This window comes from Neolamprologus multifasciatus, chromosome 2 (assembly GCF_963576455.1).
Source record: "Neolamprologus multifasciatus chromosome 2, fNeoMul1.2, whole genome shotgun sequence".
NCBI lineage: Eukaryota > Metazoa > Chordata > Actinopteri > Cichliformes > Cichlidae > Neolamprologus > Neolamprologus multifasciatus.
The window spans coordinates 34,038,024-34,063,873 of NC_140440.1; the positions used below are offsets into that span (position 1 = coordinate 34,038,024).

Genomic DNA, 25,850 nt, shown 5'->3' on the forward strand with positions numbered 1-25,850 from the left:
GCACGATTGAAAAACAACTTTATTTCAATTAAAAGCAGACAAAACACAACTTTAATCAGTATCAGGTTCTGGAGGAAGCTCCACTGTTAGCTCCTCGAGAGTCTGAAGAAAGGCATCCAGCTCCTCGCTGCAATCTGAAGAGAGATACAGGGAAGTTAATCATACAGAAGGTTAATGATACCTGTAGCTAATTATACCAGGAGATTCAAACTTGCACTTCAGATGCAAAGGATACAATTACAGTTGCTTGATAACAGTGGTTTTATTTGAGGGCTGCATACCATTTATAAATCCCAAAGTCCTAAAGTGTACATCTAATCCATTAGAGCAGAGGTTGAGAAACTGAGAAGGTCGAGTGTCAAATTGAGGGCCACATAAAAACGCCATGTTTATAATGTCTCATTCCAGAGTCGGTTTATAGTGGCAGTTGTCACTTTTGTGCTCGTGTGTAGTTTTAACCATTTTTGAGGGGAGGTTTCTTGACACTAGGTGCATTTGTCAGAGTTGGGAAGATTTAATCTGCTACGATGGAACAGAATTTAAATTTGTTTTTACTCTTGCAGTTAGCAGCCATCACAGGGTACGCCATACTGCAAGACAGAACCAACATGATGAGACGATTTGGGGCTGATAGGAATTAAACGGCTTTCCAGGAAGAAACCTCTGGGAAAACCTTGTTGTTTTAGAGTGACGGACAAGAGAGACCAGGGGTGACACTGAAGAAAATGTATGAGTCATATTTCCCAAAGGCTCCTGAATCATAGCTTAGGAATGCACTAATATCATTGCCCTAATTTTATGTTGGGCAATACTGCTGACAGTAGTGTTTATGCCTGAGGCTGGTACTTGGTTCAAGTCAATTTTGCACAGGTAAGAGAGGCAAAATGTATTCAAGTGTAGAAACAACCAATGCATATCCAGCATTATGTGAAGTGAAAATGAACTGTACAGCCACGTTTCTATCCTCGTTGGGCCCCTTGTACCACACAGAGCCCAGCCCTGTTCCCTAAGGCATGATTTGAGCTTATACAGGAAACTTCAGGGTTAATCCCAAGTTTTGTGTTATGTCACCATGGTAACTTGTGCTGTAGAGCAGGCTAGGTCTGTAGCAAATTCTCTGGAAAGTCGTCACCATCCCTGGAAGACACCCTAGACATCTGATAAGAATCTGCATTTGTCACAGGTTCTTAGGATTAAAATTGATTCCTCAGTTACCAGTTTCCCTTTGGCTAAAAACCATTTAATTGTTCTATAAACAGTGATCTAAGAAAATGACACCTAATTTTAATCAAATTCACTTCTTACTTCTATTCATCTTTTCAGACTGTTCAACACCAGAGCTGCCACAGAGACTAAAAAGCCATCTTGTGCACATCTAAACATTAATTTAATAAAAAACAGTTGCAGTCTGTTAAATTCTGCTATGCCTTAAAGACAGCCGTGATACTGTTTATCTTAACTGGCATTTATTATTCTCACCTTTCCTTCCTGGCTGTAATAAAGCAGTCATTTCAGTCTTGTCCGATTTAGACTAGTGCAGGAAATCCACGTTGTTACTTACGATTTGACCACAAACCCCTTTTAAGCCTACATCATAGCCTTTTACGTAACCTGATGTAAACCTCCCGAGAAATGCAAATACACCTCAGGCTGACCTAACCTGCAACAACCAAATTCTGTTGAAGGCTACGGTGTATGGTTGGAAGGCGTTTCCCGTTATGTCGCAAGTTATGACAGATTTCCTGCAGTAGACCAAATCAGGGATTACTGACCAGAAGTGCTTAACACATTCAGGGTTTAATGCGCTATTGTGCCAGGCTTCTCTCACACCTGTACTGTGCGCTTAATCTCCTACCCCCACTTTAGTTTTATCTTTCCCTGCAAAATCTTATCTAAAATAAATAAAGGAAGCTAGGAGTCTATGTAGAAGAGAATGACTCATTTAGGTGAACTAAACCTTACAAAGCTGCTTTGTTACAGTGCAGCAATATTCTGATTTTTAAAATCACCATAAACTTGAGTTTCCATAGTAATGCATGTTTATTTTTAACCACTGCAGTGGTTCTTTGAATTAAACCAGGTGCTTGAAATAGGGTTCTTTGCCCCTGACCAAAAGTTGATACCTGAATGTCTCAAAGTGACAGCTGGTGGGTTTGGGAGTGGTGCCAGCTCTTCAAAGTCATCCTCACACATATCAGGTACTCGTGAGAAACAGGCGAGTCCAGGTAAGGCAAGTTTACTTAGAGGAATCAAGTCTTCAGGTACGTCATACCTCAAGTACTCTGGAAATGCAAATAGAAAACAAGGAAAGGATGTTGAGGAGATTCATAAAATTGAAAAATTTTACTTTTTGTTAAGGTTGCAAGCTAATACTTATATCACAAAACGGGACAAGTGGTTTCCAAATAAGAACTTTGTGTTGACAAGATTGTTTGATTTGTAAATTATTAACTAACAATCTTGTCAACACAAAGTTCTTTATTTGGAACAGTTCTACAAGAAAGATAAGTTACTGAGAAAGTGCTTAAAGTGCTGCACTGAGCTGAAATTTAAACTTAACTCAAAAATCATGTTGCCAGCTTTGAAATGTATACATTTCCCCATTTTACTATCAGTGTGCTCTGGCTCAGTTGATCGCTAATTATCTGATGCCATCTCTGGACTAGTGTTAGACATAACCTGAGAGGTTGATGGCTCCGTGTCAGATCATTGGCTATGAATTTGACAGATCAGGCCATAACTGAAAGTTATCAATCGTTCTTTTCATTTTTTCCTCATTGCCCACAGCTACACCCACTTCTACTGGGCCTAGGCTACTCAACTTTTTTTTTTTCCCCTTTTTTTTTTTAAAAGTTGCACCATTGAGAAATTAGGATGCATGTGCGACCAAATTGGTTGCACTCTAGAGACCTGTATATGTCTCACCCACATTTGTATACGTGTTATCAATTCATGAATACAATGTTGTGTTTCCACTACTAGAATTGCCTCAGTCAACTGCTTCTTTCTTTGGTCTTGAAAAAAAGAAGAAAAAAAAGTGTAAACCTTAATTAAAAATAATTTTAAATAATTTAAAAAAAATTTAAAAACATTTTTAAAAGCCACATCATGGCCTTATTCAAGTACACCTGAATCATATTTTGATTTCACAAGTTTGATGCAAACCTTCCGATTACTTGACCAAATCAAATTAGCTTCAAATGAAAGCATAAACTTGTGCTACAGTGCAGCAGCAGCAGCATTTTAAAAGGAGTTTTAAATTGACGGGTCAAATATGCAACAACTTTCCAAACTCTGCCTTACTGTTTTTGCTCTTTTAAAATAACCACCAAGCAGAACTTAACAATTACAACTTATAGCATCAGTTACCTAGTGGGTCATAAGAGAACAACTTCTCAGTTTCTGGATACTCCACATTGGCTTGAGGTGCATTTTTGACTTTGGTTTCCTCGAGGCAAACTGGTGGCTGTGGCAGAGAAAAATAAAATTAGAATACAGCCAAGCATTTAGTGTATACTTGAATAATTATATAGTCCAACCTGTTTTAGGAGTTTCTTCTCCTGTTTGCTGATGGCAGGGGTCGAGACTTTTACGTTAAGGCAGCCAAAAGCCTTACGTCCAGATGGCAAAGGGGTGCTGAATGTTTTCGTAGGAGATTTGACTAGTTTCTCTGAATGCAGGGACAAAAAAAAAGTTAACGTGGCACCTATGCAAACGTTATCAGCGTTTCAAGAGAAGAAAAAAAGAAAGTTGACCAAAGACATAATTTTGATACCTGGAGCAGACTGAAGCCGCTGCCTCATTTTCTGTGTAGGTGCATGGAGACCTGCATTTTCCCGCTCTGCAAAGATTATATTGTCCATCTGCAAAAAAGAAGACACTGGCTACTTTATAACGCTTTATATAGGGAGAGAATTTCTATAGCAGCGTTTAATACATTACAGCAAAGAGTGCCTCTTAACAGGCGAGCCCTTTTCTTGCTTTTGTCATAATACTAAACTGAATACAATCAGCATTTGTATGTCTGTGAATGGGACTCCCCCCGAGTAAAGAGTTGGGTGAGCATCAACTCCTGATAGCCAACTGCTTTAAGTTCAGTACCCTTTTATGAATACAGTGCTGGAACTAATGGCAAGTTTGGCAGCATTACAGGCTACAGCATTGTTGCCGCAAACATGCTTCTACTTATCATACCTTAAAGACCTCTTGCACCATATTAAAACAAAGCACTTCGCTCTCAGAGTGCAGGCTTAATTTCAGTCCCTAGAGCTTCCAGAAGTAGAATGGGAGGCAGTGCCTTCAGCCTGCTCGTACTGAACCAGCTTCTACTTTGGGGTCCGGAAACTGACAACAGCTCTACTGTTAAAAGTTAAGTGTAAATCCTTTTTCTAAAGCTTATAGTTAAGAGTTGAGGTGACCCTGAGGTTCTGAAACATACATCAGATTCATTCATCTCCCTCTGAACTTCCAACAAGTTGCAGCAGATGGTTTTGAATGCAATTATAATTCAAACCAAAATAAATAAAAGTCTGCAAAATAGAATGAATTTGGAAAGTAAAGCACTGAAAGAAAAGACCAAAACAAATTGGTAAAACTAGTCAATTTATTTTAGCTCAGTGTAATGAAAACAGTGAGGCCTGCTGTGATGTACAGTTTGGAGATGTTAGCAAAGGAGGTGTCAGGGTTATTTTCCTCCGACTGGAAGTGATCTGGATGGAGAGGACCAAATGAGTATATCAGAGGGACAGCTCAGATGGAACAATCGAGTCAAAGTTATAAGGCTGAGATGGTTTGGATACATGCAGAGGGTTGGTTTGACAGGGGACCATGACAGGGATACTGAGATTGTTGTGGTGGTCTTTAAAAGGGAGCAGCATAAAGAGAAAACAAAACACTTTGGGACTATTTGTTATTTACATTAAATTTCAAGTAACTGCATAGCTCTGGCGGACCCTTTTAACCATATGATTGGAAAAATTATTTGAGTTTGTTTTTCAATCAAAATAAACAGTGCTGCCTCCTAGCGGCTTTTCTTTTTTATAGAAAAAAAGAGAATTTTTTTGATAAAGTAGAAATAATATAGCATCGATTAACACTAGATGTAGTGTTCAATCACGGGTAAACTCATTAAGGAAATGAGTGAATCCCTGTCTCCAGTTTATGCAAATACATACGAGTACAAACTGATGTTATTGGATGCCAAACAGCAACACAGTAGTGAGTTTAGTAAAATTAAGCAAAACACTTCCACCATAACGAATAAAACTTCTGTTGAACAGAAAAGGCTGGTTTTGAGGTAGACTTAAAACAAAAGGGAGACACAGAATCAAAATGTTGCTTTAGTGAGCTAACTAGCTAGCACGCTAGCTCACGTCATTGACAAAGCGTCTTCGCCATTTAATAAACTTACCGTCGCTGCTAATAAAGTCAACATTTGCTTTAACAGACCGTTAACACTAACATTACCTCAGTCCTCTGTGGTAGTCGCCGCTAGCTGCTCCCAGATCACAAACTTGTTTTGGTACGAAAACTTGTACAGCTGCTACCGCGAATCGTTTTTAAATTCACTGTCGACCTCCCATTGGTCGATGTAGCACACATGACTTGAAATGGGCGTTACGCTAAAAAAATATCTGCCAACAGAAATGCTTTTATATTGCTATCATATTTATATCATGCACGGCACATATTTATAATCATGTATTAATTAATGGTAAAACAACAATAACCCTAAATCAATTACGTATTTAGGAAATACAGCCCTGATCTTTATTTGGAATTCGTGTTAGTTCTCACGTAAAACCCATAAACATTACTTCCTGTGCTTACATACATCTCCTAAGTGTGTTTGGGACAGTGCTTAATTTTTTGAAGTTATATAAACACTTTAAAAAGTTTCCTTGACTGATCGTTGCCGCGTTGGCTTTACCGTTTGTTCTTAACTGACACGAATGTGTCGTTTACTGACTGCGGATCGCCGTCTCTACCACCAGACGGAACCATGGCGACATCCTGAGGGGGGTACAGCAAATAGTTTTATTTATATCTTTATTATTTTTACGAAGCAAAATTATAAATAAATAATTTGGAGTATGCCTGTAGCTTATATTTTATAAGTAAGAAACACATAATATGGGTACAGTTTTTAAAAATATCATATCTAAAAGCGCATTGGTTTGTGGTACATTCCTGCTAGGCCATCTTTCGGTGTAACGTTAACGGTGCAGCTTCCTTTGCTAAACAGAGCAGCAGAGGTTTCGTCCTCCGGCTAACAGCAGCTACTATGGCGTCAACTGAGATAGCAAGGCAAGCGGTAAGTAGCCTGTTTCACACTGGAATTCATGTATTTATCTTATATATTTTTGTTATGGATCAAGCGTTTCGCAGAAGAGTGTATAATTTCAAGCAGATTTACCCAGCCACCATCCGTTTTTCGTGGCTATTCCATCCAAATCCAGTGTACCGTGGCTTAATTAGATCAATTATAATTAGAGCTAATAGAAATCTGATTATGCGTCCCTAAACACGGTATAAAAACAAGATTTAACCAGATATCAAATTAAGGCCCAGCACTCAACAGTCGAAGCTCTCCGGTAGAATATTTTCATTTTGGTATGCTAACGCCTGCAGATTTCCTGTACTGGTAAAAACCTAAATTACCCTGTAAACGGAATTAACAGATTAAGACATTTAAATTTCAAAGAAACCGACTTATCTATTATCTCACATAAAAACGAGAGGCTGTTACAGAGCCATAGGTAGGCCATTCATTCTGAACGCCCCCATTTCGGCACGGCTACGATGCTCATTTCCGTTATGTTGTTTTATGCAAGACCCGTCAACTTTGTTTTCCGGGCGTTGTCTTAATGAATATTACGGACAAATAGATCGTAGCTCCTTGTAGACATTTGGCCGTGCAATGCACAAATCGTGGTCTAAGTTTGCCTTTTTTGGGAGGGGGCTTGGAAAGAAGCCGCGTAACCCAGAGGGAGGGGTGAGAATAGCAAGGTTTTGCAGTTTGATATCCATATCCAGTGAATGGAAACCCGCTCACTGTGTGTAACTTGGCTGTGAGTGTCATGAAAAGCGGGAATGGTCTCAGGAATGTTGCACTTGCAGCTGAAGAGTATAGGGCTGGTTGTCCAGTTTTCCAAACACTCCCTCAGCTGTTTAAACCCAATTTCAGCCATCCAAATAATCCACAAATGTTTAGTGCCTTCGGTTTGCTCAGTTATTTTAAATTGAGTCTAAAACAGAGTGTTTTTCCTCCCAGAAATCTTCACCACATTGGACTGCAACAGTGTGTTATGTTAAGCCACATAATAGCTGGTTGTCTGAGGTTGAAATGGTTGAGATATTCTTTCTTTTGCCATATAATCTACATTTTTTGTTTTCCTGCAAAACGTAGGCTGCAGAAAGGAGGTTCACACTGATGGAGATGCTTACCAGCAGCCACACACCCACACACATATGTAACAACAGTGTTTTTACACTTGTTGTGTTTAGTGGTTCAGATACAGGTTGTCTATAAACAGTGTGATAGAGTGAATGGAAGTGAAATAAGCTCAGAAGAGGAAGTTTAAAAAAAACCCCCCAAAACTCAGTGCCAGTTATGCTAATGCTTTTATCCGTTTTTCTTTTATTTTTTAAATTTTTAAACAGTAAGCTCTTTTTTTCCCCTAATTTTTTCTAAACGCTTTGTCTTGCCACAAACAGCAATACCTTTCCATATATGTACATTGTGGTTTCTAACTGTCTCGTCTGTGGAAGAAAGTCACAGCTCAGGAAGCAGGAAGTGAGTTAGCACTGCACCTGAACTCATTGTCAAAGACTAACGTGATCAAAAAATGGTCGAAGGCACGGTACGGTTTTATTTACACAGGACAGCTGTCGTTGCGATGCATATTTCAGCACGTTAGAAGGAATCCTGCACGTGCTTACAGACGTGGAAGGTGTTTAGTGATCGAAAGGCACTGACTTGTTGCTTTATGTCTTTTGTTTTTAGGGTGAAGGAGCTCGTGCTGTCCCTCTATCGGGCCATGTCGGCTTTGACAGCATGCCTGACCAGCTGGTCAACAAGTCTGTCAACCACGGATTTTGCTTCAACATCCTCTGTGTTGGTGAGTGTGTCATGTGAGATTTCCTCTCTATGTCTTCAGGCACAATATCTTTGCTTCAGTTCAAGTGTTTCCACAAGACAAAAGCTGCTCAGTGTTTGACTCTCAGTTTCCTTTTTGCTTGCTTTGGTTACTGTAATGAGTAAGATGCTCTCAGTTCAGCAAAGTCAAGTGTCTGCTGGTGGTTATTTCATTTGAATATGCACGACTGTTTACAAAAAACAATGCAACACTGAATGCAGGATACAAGCCTTCTCCAGGATGTAGAGGACAGTCAGAAATGATGCCCTATAAGTTTAATTTTAGACTGGAGAACCAAGTCACATCAGCCTTATTAAGTGCTGGAAGTATTCAATTATGTGCACTCAGTTGCCAATTTATTAGCATCCCACTAAAACTAATCTAATACAGCCATTCAGCAGCCCTAGCTGAATGGAGAAAATAATGTTCAGTTTATTTAGATGGCATTTTGTTGCAATTGTGGAGGTTTTAGTATTTTTGTAAAGGCCTGTCATGTCTGGCAGTACTTGCACTCAGAAACAGGATCTGAATGTGTTATTATGTCAAACATATTTGCATTTTCAGAACTCTGTATAGGCTCCTCTTGTTTGTCTTTTCCGTTTTATTTATATATTTATTTAATCGTTTCTATTATTGTTCAGGTTAGGCATGTGTAATATGTCAGTGCCAGAGTTGACAGGCAGGAAGAAAAACAACAAGTAATAAAATGGGAGAAAGGTGGAGGTTGTAGTTTATGATACTGTATTTATAGAAAACAGAAGTATTCATATTATGTTTTTGTTTGAAAATGCAAATATCTTTTCATTTGGGTTTCCTTTCTGGAACATGTTAAATGTCCAGAAAGCAATAAAATATGTGCAGAGCAGCACAGGAAGTAACATGAAAGATGAGTCTTAGCAGACTACAACATTCAAAAATACTCATCAGTCATCAGCTCGGCAGTGAGTTAGCAAAAACAAAAACTGCAGTGGATGTAATAGCATTAAAACAATGGGATCTTCTTTTGTGGGGGAACTTAGTTTGTGACTAACTTCAGCATTCTTGCTTGAATATTTAACTAAACATCTCTGACGGCAGAGCTATAACATTTAAAACCATAGAAAGCTGTGGGAACTCTGGTAGTTCCCCTTAATCTTGAATACAATGTGTTTTTGTGATATGCTGCAAATTAGATTACGTTACATTACTACCCTGTGTTTATTTATTTCAAACTAGACCTGTTATGCATTTGTCTCATATTTTCTACAGGTGCATGTTCATATTAAACCAAGCAAAGGTTTCAGATCATGAGATCACTGTACAAGTAATCCGTGTGAAGCAAAAGCTCAGGATTCCGATTTTTTTTTAAACTCTCGGCTCTTTATGATGTCACTTAAAGGGGATATCTGTAATGTGGTTATCTCGGGCACACAGCTCTGGCCCATCTGCTGTTCAAAGCTGCTGTTTTTTTTCTTGCAAGGGGGAGACAATCAGAAGGAGGGTGGCTTAAAGGGAACATGGGAGGAGTTAAAAAGATTTAATTCAGACAAAGAATAAACTGAGGGGCTAAACTGAGGGATTACTTTAAACTGTTAACATGCAAAGATACTCTAGTAAAGTGCAAGAATGAACATATGGGCCTGGAAATGAGCAGAATATGTCCACTTAAGACTTTTTGATGATGAAATGATTGGTGGGCATGAGCGACAGGCTTTTGAGTTTCCTCCAAGCTAAACACATCCTCTAGATTCTATTTATACTCGGGAGTGGAGTGAAATGTGTGTTTTTTCTCATAATGTTACTTTTTAATGCTTTTTGACTGCCAGTTTTTCCAAATAATCTATAAAAACATTAGTACAATCCAATCAAAATATGGATGCAAAGACGACGCTGCAGAAAAACCACAGTTTTGTTCCAAACTGTAAGTGCTGCTGTATGAGTCAAGCAAAAATGTGACGATGTGTGCCTCAAAGATGACTGGTATGTCTGCAGAATGTTTCTGTTGTGTTGTTTTTGATTTTGGCCTTTACTTCACACATTGACCCATCCTGTCCTTTCCACGTGTTCTTCACTTTCTTCAAACGAGATGCAAAATTTTAACTGTTGTGACCTGAGCTTTGCTCAGAAAGATGTGTCTGTGTGCTTGTGGTATTTTCAGAGAAAAATAGGGATGTTGTAAGATGTCCCACAAAAATGGGCTAACATGGTTGGACTGTAGGTCAGGCTATAATGAATAAAAATAGATTTTCTTACAGATGGAGCTCAGTATCTGAGTCATCTAACAGTAAATGGATGTCAGTACATTACATAGCAGCTACTGCTGCTGTTTTTGTGGCTTTAAGCATTTGAGAGTAATACACTCTGTTTTAAGCAGATTCAATACGTTGTTTTTAATGTACTCTAACATTATCAGGTACCATTTTTTTTTTTTTTTGCTTGAGTTACACAACTGTAGTGTCAGAGAGAGTGGCTTGAGCTGAAATATATCAAAAGCTGATCAAAGAAAAGGGCCTGTCATTAAATTCCTTTTGGTTTGGAAGTTATTTCCAGTTAGTGAAATAATAGCAACTGCCCTGTAAGTAAAGATGAAGAGGTCCTTTTTATGTGATTTGAATGATGTAATAGTAAGATGAAGATAGTAACTTGATGTATTTTCTCTTTGTTGTGCAGGTGAGACGGGTTTGGGTAAGTCCACTCTGATGGACACGCTGTTCAACACCAAGTTTGAAGGTGAGCCCACCCAGCACAACCAGCCGGGAGTCACACTCAAGTCCAACACCTATGAACTTCAGGAGAGCAACGTGCGCCTCAAACTCGCTGTCGTCAACACCGTGGGCTTTGGAGACCAGATCAATAAAGAAGACAGGTAAGTCAGCCACTTTCAGCTGCTTCATCATTGAGAGAGGGGGGACGTCAAACTCCACAACGTTCTTTTATTTGGATCTTTCAGTGGGAGCAATATACACCCCAGACAAACCTGACATCTTGGGAGTACTTGAAGCCTCTCCGCAGCTTATGTGTCATTCGTTGCTTAACTTTCTTTCATCAGATGTCTAAAGTGAAGTCGTTTCCTCATCAGTTTTGGGAAACAGAAATTAAGATGTAGCTGCTTTCCTGTCTGGCATGAGAAGCAAATCACAGCCTTAGGATATGACAAGCTGCTGTATACACCCACGATTTTGTTACCAAACCTTAAGTGTGCTGCAGAGGCTAAGTTGAGGAAGAGGAGGAGACTGTGTGAACTTTGTAAGCTCTGTACAATGGGAATCCTGCAATTGTTGGAAATCCCAGGGGAAGTAACATGGGGTTAAACTATCTTATACACTGCTGCAGGCAGAATATCCTATACTTTCTACATAAGCTGTGGGTTTTTTTTCCCACAGTGTTTATGGGTCTGTTTTCTGGAAAGGGTGGATGCCTTTTGAAGCTTCCTGTAGTCCTCAATAAACCGGCCAACATCTTTCTCTTTTGTTCATTTTCTCTCGCATGTGTCATTAGTTATTGGATAAATCAAATACTCTAAAACTACAAACATGAAGAATCTGACCTGGTATGAGTATAAAGTATGACTTGAAATGCCCATTTGTTTGAAATCTTCTGCTTTAGACTAAACCTGCTCAGATAAGACAGTCTGTCCTAACACACAGCAAAATTGATCATTGCTTCTGTAAAGTTAGTTAAAAATTAATCATGTTTACCAGGTAGTTGCTCTCACATGTTGTGACTGCAGGCGTTTTCACACATGCACTGCAGCCCTGAAGTTTTGTTGAAATTACCATGAGGAGAAACATGTGAGAACTCAAATCTCCCAATCTGATCGGACTCTTTTTGTAGTGGATTTTTACTCTGCTAGGTTCCTTGCAGATTGTTGGATAATGATTATAATTAAAGTATAGAAAAAGAGATGATTTTCCCAGAGGAGACAAAGTCTTTACAAGTCACAGTTGTCTTCTGTGTAGCTATACTTTCAGGCTTTCCACAGATAACAGTGACTCTAGTGCTGCAATGATTCGCTGATATCCTGAATATTAATGCCTTACTATTTAGATAAGAAATGTAGCTTATATTAAAAAAAAAAGCTTAATATTTGCTGGTTTCAGATGCTGTGGTGTGTTGACAAAAAAATCTTCTCTGTCCCTCATCTTTTAACAGCTACAAGTCCATTGTGGAGTTTATTGATGCCCAGTTTGAAGCATATCTACAGGAGGAGCTGAAAATCAAGCGCACGCTACACAGCTACCACGACACCCGCATCCACGCGTGCCTGTACTTCATCGCTCCAACGGGACACTCGCTCAAATCGCTGGATCTGGTGACCATGAAAAAACTTGATAGCAAGGTCAGCTTCACTTCGCTGAGTGTCATCTTTAGTTGTTTTTGTGTCAAAGAGTTCGCTAGAAGATGTTTAGGATTGTTTCTATTGTGTAACAGTTGTGCTGCAGCTGAACGATCTTACAGAATATGTTTTAATGAGTAGCGTGTCATAGATATACTGTAGGTATGTGCTTTGACACTGCATTGAATCTGTCTTCTTCAGTCATAAGCCATAAACCTTTTCCTTCTGCTTAAATGTAAATTGGCTCGGGCTCGTTGCTGCGTCGGTGTAGGTCAGCTGTGAAATGCAGCCTGCTCAGTGACTGAAGCCTGGTTTTTGTGAGGTCCTTTCCCATCAGCTTATTTGCATGGCCCTCATGGCTTTTGCACAAAGAACCAGCCTAGTTTGCCAGAGCAGCTGTGCCCTCCAGCAAGCATTCACAGCAGCGTGATCTAGAGCAGAGCCTCCTCTGTTTACACGTTCACCTAGGAGCACATTCAAACAGCGCTCTGCTGAAGTGTCCTCGAGCTAGACTTTGTATCCTCACCAGACGAAGGGATGCACTAAGATATTTTTGTTCACATGACCCGGAGCATCCTTTGCTTTTAGTGAAAGGGGCCCACATTCAAATAATAATAAAAAAATCAGGGATTGTGTGGGCTGACACAGCACTGTAAAAATAGTGTAGGAGTGAAATGTTATTTTCACCTGTCAGTAATTTATATATGACGGTGACCGTGCCTGTTTCCCCACCTCCCTAGATTATCACTGTTTGGATAACATATATGTCCACGGTTGGAGAAACTTTCTGTGATCTGAGACACAACACGAAAGCTTTCACTTTCTTTGCTGCTTTTACTATTTTTATCTCTGTACTTAAGATTATGTTTCTGTCCTCTCTGAGGGGGAAGTATGAATCGAGATGATATTTTGCATTTAATGTCAAAAAGATGCTTTCTTTGAACCTGGCTTTATCACATGACTGGACAGCAAATTTGTTTTGACTTAAACTGAGTGTAAAAATCATGACCTTTTCACTAATTGATCTCCTGATTTTTGAGCAATGGAGATTCACATGTGATTTCATCGTTTCTGTATTCCTCTGAGGTATGTTAGGGTTAGGGTCTTAAATGAAACAGGCAGCATGTGATTGGTGCATTTTGTGCAGAAGAGTCAAATGAAGCATCAAATTCACCCTTTTTATTAGAGGTGGGAATCACCATACATCCCACGATACGATATTATTGCAATTTTTTAAAATATTTTGTGATATTCAGATTCTGTACATAAAGGTAAACTTTATCAATATTCATTTTCTCTAATATCAAAGTCTCACACTCAGTCTTTCTCTCATTTCAGTTTGATTGTTGACAAACTGAACGGTTTGTATTACAGTCTAGTCCAACTTAACTGAATCAACCATCTGGTACAATTATAGCTATTCTGAACTATGCAGTTTATGAAAACTATGCAGCCCCTTCAGCAACTGAAGAATTTGAAAGTAAATTAAAACAAAATATAATTTTACATTAAATAAAAAAGTTTTAAACTTAATTAAAATAAAACATGTCTTAAATTAAAATAAGTAAACTGTCATGTTTATTGCTGCCATAAAAAAGTTAAACACATTTGGACAGTGAAGGAATGTCAGGATTCTTGCTCAGAAAAAGGATCAACATGCTCTGAAGTCAGAGCACAAAAACCTTTTTGTAACAAAATATCGATTTCTGCTGTCCCTGTATCGATACATTATTAGCAAACAAAATATCACCATGCTACACAGTATCGATTTTGTCCCCCACCCCTACTTTTTATATAAAGGAAACCTGAGTTAAGTTGATAACCACATTTATCTCTTGATTGGAGTTTTAGCTTTTGTCCGTAAAGCTGATTCAAAGAAAGCTTGTCTGTATTGAATTTGCTTATATTCTCTGAATGTTAAAGCAAATAGTACCCCTATCATTTTTCACATTTTCTTTTAAATTACTACTGCAGTCTTTGGGAATATATGAGTGAAAGCCATGTATAAGAAAAAGTGTTATGCACTCTGTTATTAAACTGTAATATTACTTAATTCTAGCTACAGCTTAAGAGAGTTTTTTCTTTTAAATAAATCAACTATTTTCTAAATTTGGACTACAGAAGGCTGTGAAACTAGTCTTTTCTATATTTTGCTGAATGTCTGAAATATTTCACTTCACCTTGTTGCGCTATTATGATAACTACATGAATGTTCGCCTCATTTCTTATCTGCAGGTCAATATTATCCCAATCATCGCCAAGTCAGATGCTATCTCTAAGAGTGAGCTGGCCAAGTTCAAAATCAAAATCACCAGTGAGCTGGTCAGCAACGGAGTGCAGATCTACCAGTTCCCCACTGATGACGAATCCGTGGCCGAGATCAACTCCACCATGAACGTAAGGCTCATTTCTACTGTTGTGCTTTACACATTCAGCTAACCTAAGCAAAAGATCCACAGTTCAGTCGTGGAGGGGGACACAAAAGCCTTCAGGGTTGTGTCGGGAAGGGCGTCTGGGATTAAAGAGTCTGCCAAATCAAACGTGTGGCGCTACCTGCTGTGGCGACCCTGTGTGACTAAGGGAGCAGGCGGATGTAGCTACACTGCTTAATTCTAATTTATTTTACCAGCGTAACAACTTGTGATGTGGAGTCGGGGCAGATGTCGTACGCGTCTCCTTAGTCTGTCAGGAAGCCGCTGCCGCAGCACGGCGGAGCGTTCAGTTCGCTCTGCAGGAAACCTGCAGTGTGGGAAAGGGCCTGTGTGCACTGACAGATAATTCAAGGCTCACTTAGATGTTTATTAGTCCTGATCTGTGCAAATTCCTTAACTATCCTTAACTGATTCTATTAAACTGCAGCCTCTCCTCTCATGTTTGCACAGCCTGACCTCAACTCTGTTCTGAGACATCATAAATCTTTATTGTAGTGCTGTCTGTCTGGAAAAACAAGTTCTTAATGATCAGCTTGTGTAAGTTGAAGTAATGGAATCGATGCCTGCAGCACAAACACTAGGTGTTTGATTTATTTATTTATTTTGTGTGTGGAGAATTTGCAGAGTGTGTGTTTGGCAGCACACCAAGCGTGCTTTTCTTTACGCTTCACAGAGCCATTTGCCCTTTGCCGTGGTGGGGAGCACAGAGGAAGTCAAGATTGGGAACAAGATGGTGAAGGCCCGGCAGTACCCCTGGGGAACGGTGCAGGGTAAGCCCGGGTTACATCCTGCACAGGAAATGAGAGCATGCTCCTTCTCATCACAGCTGCTCTAGCCACTCCCTCCCCTTATATTTCTGCTCAACTCAAATAGCTGCTGCAGACTAGCTGATAACCAGTTATATAACCTGCAGTTCCATCACACTGTAAATCATTGCAGCACCAGCTTTTAGCCCATAAAGGAACTTTATGTCGTTTTTATTGACCTCCTTGATCAATGGTGTGGTTAATGTATGTGAAGTAGACACAACTGTCAATACTTTAACTCCAGTTGCACTGATTTGCCGTTTGTTACAGACACATGATTGCTGTTATTATGAAATGTGCATGCATGTGTGCAGATGTTTATATGATTCGGTCTTATTCAACACATGCAGCTTAAATGCTTGCAGCATGACTGCTCTTCTCGTTTCTTGTTATGTCTGCTTTATAATGCTATAAAACAGAAAAAACACCCTGAAGTCTTTATTTTAAAAACAACAACAATTTTCTGCTAAATTTGCTTTAATGTTGGTGTAATCCCTTTAGAAATTCTATCCTTTTATCCAAGCAGCCATAGGGTAAACAGAGATGCATTTCCCACGATGTGTGTCTAATATTTATGTGGATTACATCAAAAAACCCCAAAGCTTAAAGTCAGCGTTTTTCCCATATCATTAATACTTCATTTAAAATTCAGCGTGCTGGATCGCTGCCAAAACAATGAAACCCACACCACCGTTTTAATGCGAATGGCCTGCAGGGTATAATATTTACGACTGAAGAAGGCTTTTTATCAAACACTGGGTCTGTTTACCCCAGACTGTCTGCATGCATACTCACATGGTGTCACATGTCCTGTGGAGGCATGCAGCTCGGTTCAGTCCAGCACCAAAAATCAATACAGAAAACACAGGACGTGAACACTGCTTTTTTATACTGCTGCAGTTTGTTTGATTTACTTTATACTGTAGCTTTAGCATGTGTTCTAGTTTGTTCTGTGACACATGCACTAGAGGTGGGGGAAAAAATGGATACTGTGTAGTATCGTGATGTTTTGTTTGCTAATAATGTATCGATACAGGGACAGCAGAAATCGATATTTGTTACAAAAAGGTTTTTGTGCTCTGACTTCAGAGCATGTTGATCCTTTTTCTGAGCAAGAATCCTGACATTCCTTCACTGTCCAAATGTGTTTAACTTGTTTATGGCAGCAATAAACATGACAGTTTACTTATTTTAATTTAAGACATGTTTTATTTTAATGAAGTTTAAAACTTTTTTATTTAATGTAAAATTCTATTTTGTTTTAATTTACTTTCAAATTCTTCAGTTGCTGAAGGGGCTGCATAGTTTTCATAAACTGCATAGTTCAGAATAGCTATAATTGTACCAGATGGTTGATTCAGTTAAGTTGGACTAGACTGTAATACAAACCGTTCAGTTTGTCAACAATCAAACTGAAATGAGAGAAAGACTGAGTGTGAGACTTTGATATTAGAGAAAATGAATATTGATAAAGTTTACCTTTATGTACAGAATCTGAATATCGCAAAATATTTTAAAAAATTGCAATAATATCGTATCGTGCGTTAAGTATTGTGATAATATCGTATCGTGGGATGTATGGTGACTCGCACTTCTAACATGCACTAAGTCCCTGTGTTCTGTTTCTCACAGTGGAAAACGAGACTCACTGTGACTTTGTCAAACTGCGGGAAATGCTGATCAGAGTTAACATGGAGGACCTGCGAGAGCAGACTCACACGCGTCACTATGAACTCTATCGGAGATGTAAATTGGAGGAAATGGGGTTCAAGGACACGGATCCTGACAGCAAGCCCTTCAGGTAGCAGACTCCTTTATTGCAGCTGATTTTTGCATTCATCAGCTTATTTCTACCCCCAACCTCCCAATTACTTTTTACACTTTGGGGGCCTGTAACTGTGGAAGTTTTCATAGTATGGAGGAGGTTAAAATCTTGAATGGTTTTATAAAATATGCTAAATTTATCTTCTAAGAGATTTGCTTTACTGTTTCTATTGCTCATATTTCTTCCTCTGCCAGTCTGCAGGAAACATATGAAGCTAAGAGGAACGAGTTCATGGGAGAACTGCAAAAGAAGGAAGAAGAAATGAGGCAAATGTTTGTCCAAAGAGTTAAAGAGAAGGAGGCTGAGCTCAAAGAAGCAGAGAAAGAGGTAAGTATCAGCTGCATAACCAGTGTTTACGTGAGCCAGATAAATTTCTGCTTTGTTTTTAAAACGCAAAACAACTGTGTCTGTTTCTTGTCACGTAGCTGCACGAGAAATTCGACCGTCTGAAGAAACTCCACCAGGACGAGAAAAAGAAGCTGGAAGAAAAGAAGAAGAGTCTGGACGATGAGGTCAACACATTCAAACAGAAAAAGACTGCCGCAGAGCTCTTGCAGAACCAAGCTCAGCAGGCAGGGGGCTCCACCACACTCAAGAGGGACAAAGAGAGGAAAAAGTGAGTACTGTTATCCCGCTCTGTGGCTTTACCCTCACAGGTGTACCATCGCCTGTGTGACTACAGGAAGTGGAGTATGAAATGAATTTGGGAGGGTGTTGACAAGCCAGTGATAAAATAACTGACTTCAAGGTTTTATAACAGTATGTATTGGAACTGTCACATCAATATCTCAGTGGTTTATCTGCCACCACTGGTTAATAACCCACCGTGGATTTGTATAATTTGATGCTAATCCATATTAGATTTGTAGAGCTGAAAGGCTCAGGCAAATCCTTATAAGCAGACTTTGACACTGCTCTTTAATTCACAGAGGCAGATGAATGTTCCAGTTTTCCCTCCATATAATAATAGAGATTGTAGTTAGTACTAAATTCCACGCTAAGTGAGCTGACTATAACTCATCGCCAGTGTGGAGAAATAAGAGGAGACGAGAGGGGAGGGAGACTGGTGAAAATTACAATCTGTCCTCATCTAAATAGTTGAAAAGTAGCCAACTGTCAGCAGAGTTAGATGAATGAATTTCAGTCAGAAATCTTTGCTCTGCAATTAAGCGCTGCTGCTGGTTCACCACAAATCAAACGCTCTCAATACATGTGTGTAAACAGCTTTACACACATGTGCCAATACTTTATGCACTTTTCCAAATGCTTTGGTAATAGATCTGACGCTTTTGCTTATGCCACAAGTTTAGTGAGACTGAGGCTGCTATTGCGTGTGCAGCCTGATGTGTTATTGACATTGTTGGTCCCTTCATGGTGCTAATCAACTCCTGGTTGTGTTAAAGCTGATGTGCCTGTTGGAAAAGGAAGAAGACACTTGCACTGAGAGGTTTCTTGTTGCTTTATTTCCTTCTTGCTAATTGATTTTCTTCACAGCCGTTCTAATTTTCTTTTTTAGGCTCTGTCTCAAGGTCACAAATTAAATCTGACTAGCGGGGTCTAATAATCAAGTTCTTTTCAGTCCCCAGGAGACAGTTATTTATGATGAACGTTGTGTTTTGAATGTGTCCTGTGAGTGCATGTGTCACCTATGTTGCATCCGTAATGTTTTCCAGTTAACTCCTCCCACACTTGCTGCATGCTGCGTGAGGCACCTTTTCTGGTAAGACCCCCTTCTTGAGTTACACCGCCAACAGATGTGGAAAAAAATATATAAATATTAAAATTCTGAAGCTTCTGCAATTTGGGAATCATTATTAACTCCACCAGAACGGCCCTTTGTCACTGATTCATAGATTTTTATGACTCTGGTTCTCTGGTTTGGTGGTCTCAGGATCACCTCTCAGCATTTGATCATTTTCAGCTCGCACCGGGGCACTTTGCAGCCGAGTGTGAGCATCTAGCATCTCCAAATCTGGGGCCATGGTTCTCAGCTGGACATGGGTGGAGTGCCCACTCTGGGCAAAAGGGAGGAGTTGCTGTCCCAAGTGGGAGAGTTTTTGAGTATCTTGGGGTGTTGCTCACGAGTGAGACTGTCAAATTGGTGCGGCATCTGCAGCGATGCAGACACTTTACTTGGCTGTTGTAGTGAAGACAGTTGATCTATTTTCCCACCTTCATATGTAGCAGCCAAGAGAGTCTGGATGTCTGGGAAGATGCAGCACAGAGTAGAGCTGCAACTCCTCTGTATGGAAAGGAGCCAGTTGAAGTGGTTTGTGCTTCTGATCACAAGGCATTCTGGACGCCTCATAGGAGATGCGTCTCAGTACTAATGGGAGGTCACCCAGAACATGCTGGAGAGATTATGTCTGTTGGATGGTTTGGGAACGCCCCTGCATCCCTACTGGAGCTAGAATTGTTGGCTGGGGAGAGGAATGTGTAGGCATCTTTCCTGAGAGCGACCCAGGCCCAGATTAACAGAACATAGATGGAGCTCGCAACATTTTATTTGACTTTGAAAAGGCAACTTTTTCATTATCTGACATTTTGTACTTCAGACGATTGACTGATGAGTAGTACAAGTTAACCAGAAATGAAACTGAAGCATTAGTAGCTGTCAAACTGTGCAGCCAACTTCTCTGAATCTGAATATGTAAACACAATCTGAAGATTTATAAAGCTGTTAAATCTCCTCTAATTTGCATGGATTTAATTTGCCCATTCAAGTTATTTAAGCACGTCACTGTTTGAGAAATGGCTAATCCAAATGTAGTATTTTATTGCCACAGATTTGCAGTACTTCATGGAAACATCTGTGCCGATCCCATCCTTGAGTTGGCAGTGTTTACCGTCCTTCTGCCAGCTTCTAAATCAGCCACTTTATTAGATCCCCACCCATCCATTTGATGTACTGTTCCATCTGCCTCCCCAAATGCACAACAGTCTCTTTTTCTTGTGGCCCTTCCCCGACTTTGCACAAAGACTCATTCAAGGCTGAACTGAAGAGTAACTGAAACTAACGGGTCACACCAGAGCAGCTAGCAGCCTCAGGGCCCTTCTCTGTTTACAGAGATGACATGTTTTGTCGATCAGCCAGAGCCATATGACGACCCCCACTCCCACTACCACCCCACCCCACTCCCACTACCACCCCACCCCACTTTTGTGGATTCAAAAGCCAAATCCACAGAGGGACATGTTGTTAAGACTCAACCACTGGGGAGGGTAGAAGTGAATAAAGACATCTGTCTTGCAATCTGTAAACTCCACAAGCATTTCAGAGCTCTTAAAAAAGCTGGAAACAAGATGGCGTTTGACGAGCAAGGCTCGAGGAAGACAATAAGACCCACTGTTCGAAACTCAAGGGAGGGAGGGAAACCTGAAAAGAAAGAAAAAGATTTATTTAACTGTCCGATTCAAACAAATAGACAGCTGTACTCACATCCTCACCTCTGCACTCAGTCCTTTTGAGTCGCCTTAAAAAGCATGTTTTCCCTGTCGGCGCCTCCTGATAACTAATGTGATGTGATGTCACCTGTGTGAAACTGTGTGTTGTGATGATGTTTTAACTCCAAGAAAGCAATAACAGCCCTTCTCTCTTATTTCCAGCTAAGGATTCCTGTAGAAAAAGTGCTCCCTTGTGGCCATCCTGCTGTGAATGAGTTTCCAACCCCATCATCCTTTACAGTACCCCTTCCTCACCCTCACATTACCCCATAATCCAACCCTCCACACGCCCCTCCCTGCTCTGTGGAAGACGCTGGGCATTGCTATCAGTTTGACTTACTCTTTTGTTTTTTCATGCTGAATGATGCTTGTCAGTTGTGTGGGTTGTACAAGCAATTATTCGGCTTCTCTTTTTGTGCAAATTTACAAAATGCATTCCATGTTTGTTTTTGTTTTTTTAATATTTAGTGACTCTTTGCATGATGTGAGCTTTTAAAAAGATATTAACATACATGACTACTGTAGTGATGGGCAGAAATGTACTGAGGCTAAATGGAAACATGCATTAAAACAATGGGACTGAAGCATGAAGGATGAGAAATCTGGTTTGGATTTCAGACTTTACAAGAATAGACTGTTATTAATATGAAGGCAGATTGACTTTGAGATTGAAGAAAAGCAGTAGACTTATGTATTTTTTTAAAACCGCCTCCATGAAACTGTGGTGTCTGAAATTGCTGCATTTGAAGAAAATGTCTTGCTGAAGAAAAGCACACTTCAAGTAGTTAATCATTGGGTTTCTGATAGGCTAATCACTTCTTGCTTATTTGGTGACACCTGCGGTTAAAGTGGTAACAGGAAGTAGAGTTTTGTGCTACAACAAGCTCTCGTTGAGCACCTTCTTTTTTAGAAGTGCGACAGAAAAGCAGCCCGTGTCCGTTCTCTATCCGTTATTGTGCAGCCAAAAAACCTCGTCTTGATGTAGATATTTAAAATCTGTCAATTTGTCTCCTGTTATGTTGTTCAAATTGTTAGCAGGGAGTAAAGTTGCTTCTCTTGTAGATACATTTTTGATTAATCTCCTTCACAATAAAAGCCACCGTGTGCTTTCATCATACACTGTTTATAAAAGATAGGTGTATCTTCAGGATTTGAAATGTAAAGTCAAAGCGAAAGTGGATTACGTCTGCATTCTTTTCAATGGCCATTAGGGGGCAGTTCCTCCGCTGATAAAAAGAAGTATAATTGCATAAATGTTTAATACCTCAGTAAAAACGGTATAAATCACAATATAGGTTAAGTGAGATCTACTTTAGGGCAACAAATTATTACTGTATGAGCGTTGCAGTTTCTTGCGATTGCTAGTTTCCAAAATCCAATCCCAGTTCTTGTGGGCGGGACTTTACAAACCACTGATGTCACAGCAGCTATGGCTCTCTTTTATATACAGTCTATAATTTTAGTAAGTGAAGTTTTGTTTGTTTGTTTGTTTTTATGTGAAGCTTCAGCAATACAAGAGTCAACAACTCAGCTGTAACCAGATCAAATTCATACTGTATTACAGTTAGAATGTTAGAATGATAAGAAAGGTGCTTCCCGGCACTGTAAATTAATTGCAGAATGTAACCACATTACATTGTTTTGCGTTTTCTTTAAGAATTATAAAGACATTTAAACAATAAAAAATAAAATGAAGATTTACTTTCTTAGTGTCCCCTTGCTGATGTTGTTTCTCTTCAGCCTCATGCATGAACAGACATGAGCCTCCTCTCTTTGCCACTTCTCCCGTACCTCATTCATCGTCATGTGTTTTGTGCATCGTTGTATTAGCTTTCACATTTGCACTTTTAATGTTTTATACCCGAATGTGATGTTTTTTTACATACTATATATTAATGTTGTAAGTGCAATTGTAACTTTCTTTTTTCTTATTGTTCTCAATATGAAGGCACATTTTCAAAGTCAATCATCTTAATGTCCATCGTCCTGCAGGGACCAGTGTTATTTGTATCAGTGTTACGCATATATTAAAGACATTTTTAATAAAATAAAGGCCAATTTTTCACCATATATTATACCTGTGAACATAATCATTGTCTATGACAAACATTACTTTATTTTTAGGAAATTAAATCAAGGTTTATTTAATAAATGGATGAAATAAGTTATATTTCATTTATCAGAGGCTTACAGTGAACAAATGTTGGTGCCAGTAGGTTGTACTTGTGCGAGTTCATTGGCCAGCTGCTGTCCTAGCTTTGCCTAACAATTTTTATTGAAAGAAGATTTTTAGGTGTTTATTTCATGGCCCTCAGATCAAATAGGCGCCTGCTGACTTAGTTTATACTTCAAGGTTCAGGGTTACTTTTATCGCCTCTTGAAAGAGAGAATTGTCTTGAGTTGAAAGTACTCCTGCCTTAACTCACATAATTCCACATGATACCAGGGTCAAAGTACTTGAAGAGAAGATCCTTTCCTCCCTCGCAATCCTCAGCTCATTGGTCTGTGTGGTTTCACTTTCCTTTGCAGTAATCCCTGGCTCTGCACTGAGTAGGTCTTCAGCCCTCAAGCTTTGCTAAGGGACCAGCCTTTGTGGGCACTGAGTACCTCAAATGTGACCAGAGGCTCTGTGGACCCCCCCCTCCCCATCCCTGCAGGGTTTTCTTATACATTACCTGCTCTGCTATAATACGTGTTAACGTGTATGTGCTTCAATGCTGCTTTAAACTCACTTTGAGCAATCTAATCCACCATATGTTGCCTCTGCTTACGCTTACATGTTTACGTTTTGTGTTGTTGTGACTAATACCTTTTCCACTTCAGTTGTGATGGAGAAGACATGCACCTATTCGTTTATTTACATTTTTGTACACCTGAATGACCACAGGCAAGTCGTGGGATCGTAACACGGGCTGTACCTTTTATTTCACTGTTTAAAAAAAAAATCATGGCGTGGACACAATATAATCGGGTGTTTTATGTCTATAGTGTATTGTTTGAATGACTATGATCACTAAGATTTAATTCAAAACCTAAAGTTTTTCTCTCCTTGATATGAATCGCACTTCTGAATCTTTTATTTGTAAGCGTTTCTGCTTTGCTTCCTCCCTCTAACTGCCTGCTCTTTTCTCTTTGTCTCTTTAGCTTCTTTTAATCTGTCTTGACCACCTGAAGAGGGGATTGCAGCTTCAGCAAGAACTAAGCACCCTTTACCTCTTCCTGCTTTTCTCGCTGTATGAACCTTTTACTCTCCCCCATTACATCTCCCTTGGTTGAATATGGCCTTAATGTGGACTCGCATGGTATTTCTGACCACCTGAGGATGGTTAAAAGCTGGGCAGGTCAGGAACCGGGCACAATTTAAATCTGCTATCATGTCTTAATGTATAGAGAGACTCTTGTAGTTCATAGAAGTCGTCGGGTGGGACTCACAGAGGAAGTCATTATTTGACCTTTAGTTGAAATAAAATTGCTGTGACCTGCACTATGCACTCATCTGTTCAAGAGAATTCTCAACCCAGAGGCATTAGGATAAAATGACAGTGAATCATCGAGACTTGCTTTTAAACAAAAGAACAGAAGCACTTAAACTATGTGTAATGTGTTAAAGTGATACAGTACAATGAGGACGTCCTCTTCCCTTGTTTTCTGCACATCTAAATTAAGAGTCATAATCATGCAAGAGCCAAAGCGATGTTTATGGTGCCCATGTTTACACGTCACTGCTGAATACCATGGAGGTCACATGTCATGGCCTTTTACTACACATTGTGCTTTAATATTCACCTGCCTACTTTATATTTTGCATGCATCTCTCTCTCTCTCTCGTTTTCATTACTGCAGTGATCTTTGACCTGCTTGTTTTTAACCCTTAAATAACAAAGTTTTGCTATCCGTTTTCCTCCATTGCTGTTTTCTTCAAATCGGTGCATATAATTCATGTACATTTGCTCTGTCCTATGATTTCAGCTCCCACTTTGCCAAATGTTAGTATAAGACGGAGTTGAATTGAAACCCCAGATAGGAGTATTAAAAAATACTCGTGCATTTATATAATTTATAAGGATATATTTTGTGTATCGAAGTGGAGACTTGTTGTTTATTACCTATGATCTTTGGACGTGACTCTGAGTGTAACATTTTGGTGTCAGGAATTGCCATACATTTTTTCTAGTATCAGTCATCACCTCTTGTAGTCAGAACCTTTCCCACACCTCAAATGATTCTGGATCTTACTTTAGTTTGATTCCATTGATGTACATTTTGAATAAAAAAGGTGATCCAAACATTTGACGCGTCTGTCTGTCATTTTCAACAGTGGCTCTAAAACTGATGGCTGTCGCCTCGCAGCAAGACGGTGCTGGGTTCAAATCTTTCGTTGTAGAATGTAAATGTTCTCTCAGAGTAGGGTTGCACCGATACCGATACTGGTATCGGGTATCGGGGCCGATACTGTAAAATGTGTGTGTACTCATACTCGTAAAAGTTAACCGATACCATGAACCGATACTAACTTATTTCATTAATCAGAGGGTGGCTTGTCATTTCTGTTGTAGTTTTTTAGATTGGCCACTAGGGGGCCAATTATTATTTTATTTATTATTTATTTTATAATAATTATTTTGTTTGTTTGTTTACAATATGGACACTCTGCAATAATTTAAAAGTTCATTTTATTCTCAAACCTAATTTGTATTTATTTTATTCCAAACAGAAGTGTTTATTTATTATTTATTTTATAATAATTATTTTGTTTGTTTGTTTACAATATGGACACTCTGCAATAATTTAAAAGTTTATTTTATTCTCAAACCTAATTTGTATTTATTTGATTCCAAACAGAAGTGTTTATTTATTATTCTGAAAGCTCGAGACAGTGCCAATAGTTCA

General features: G+C 39.3%; 2 protein-coding genes across 6 annotated transcripts; one reads left to right on the forward strand and one right to left on the reverse strand.

The window, feature by feature from the left end:
* Window position 1: 1 nt before the first annotated feature.
* pttg1 (PTTG1 regulator of sister chromatid separation, securin) lies at window positions 2-5,598 on the reverse strand. Its single transcript, XM_085131270.1, has 6 exons — window positions 5,467-5,598; window positions 3,776-3,863; window positions 3,540-3,670; window positions 3,370-3,466; window positions 2,124-2,282; window positions 2-134 (listed from the first exon to the last, which is right to left on the reverse strand). Exons 2-6 carry the CDS (start codon window positions 3,861-3,863, stop codon window positions 52-54), a joined length of 558 nt encoding a protein of 185 aa, XP_084987396.1. The 5' UTR covers window positions 5,467-5,598; the 3' UTR covers window positions 2-51.
* A 582-nt stretch (window positions 5,599-6,180) lies between these two features.
* Window positions 6,181-25,250, forward strand: septin6 (septin 6). Of its 5 annotated transcripts, none has more exons than XM_085131145.1 (11): window positions 6,181-6,313; window positions 8,006-8,120; window positions 10,788-10,983; window positions 12,270-12,456; window positions 14,689-14,850; window positions 15,559-15,655; window positions 17,324-17,492; window positions 17,711-17,843; window positions 17,942-18,132; window positions 19,190-19,236; window positions 24,105-25,250. In XM_085131145.1, the coding sequence occupies exons 1-10, from the start codon at window positions 6,284-6,286 to the stop codon at window positions 19,191-19,193; spliced, it is 1,284 nt and encodes a 427-aa protein (XP_084987271.1). In that variant the 5' UTR covers window positions 6,181-6,283; the 3' UTR covers window positions 19,194-19,236; window positions 24,105-25,250. The 5 variants fall into 5 exon arrangements, with proteins under 5 accessions (XP_084987271.1, XP_084987261.1, XP_084987256.1 ...); XM_085131135.1 differs by lacking the exon at window positions 24,105-25,250 and adding an exon at window positions 21,123-23,030; XM_085131130.1 differs by lacking the exon at window positions 19,190-19,236.
* Window positions 25,251-25,850: the final 600 nt, after the last annotated feature.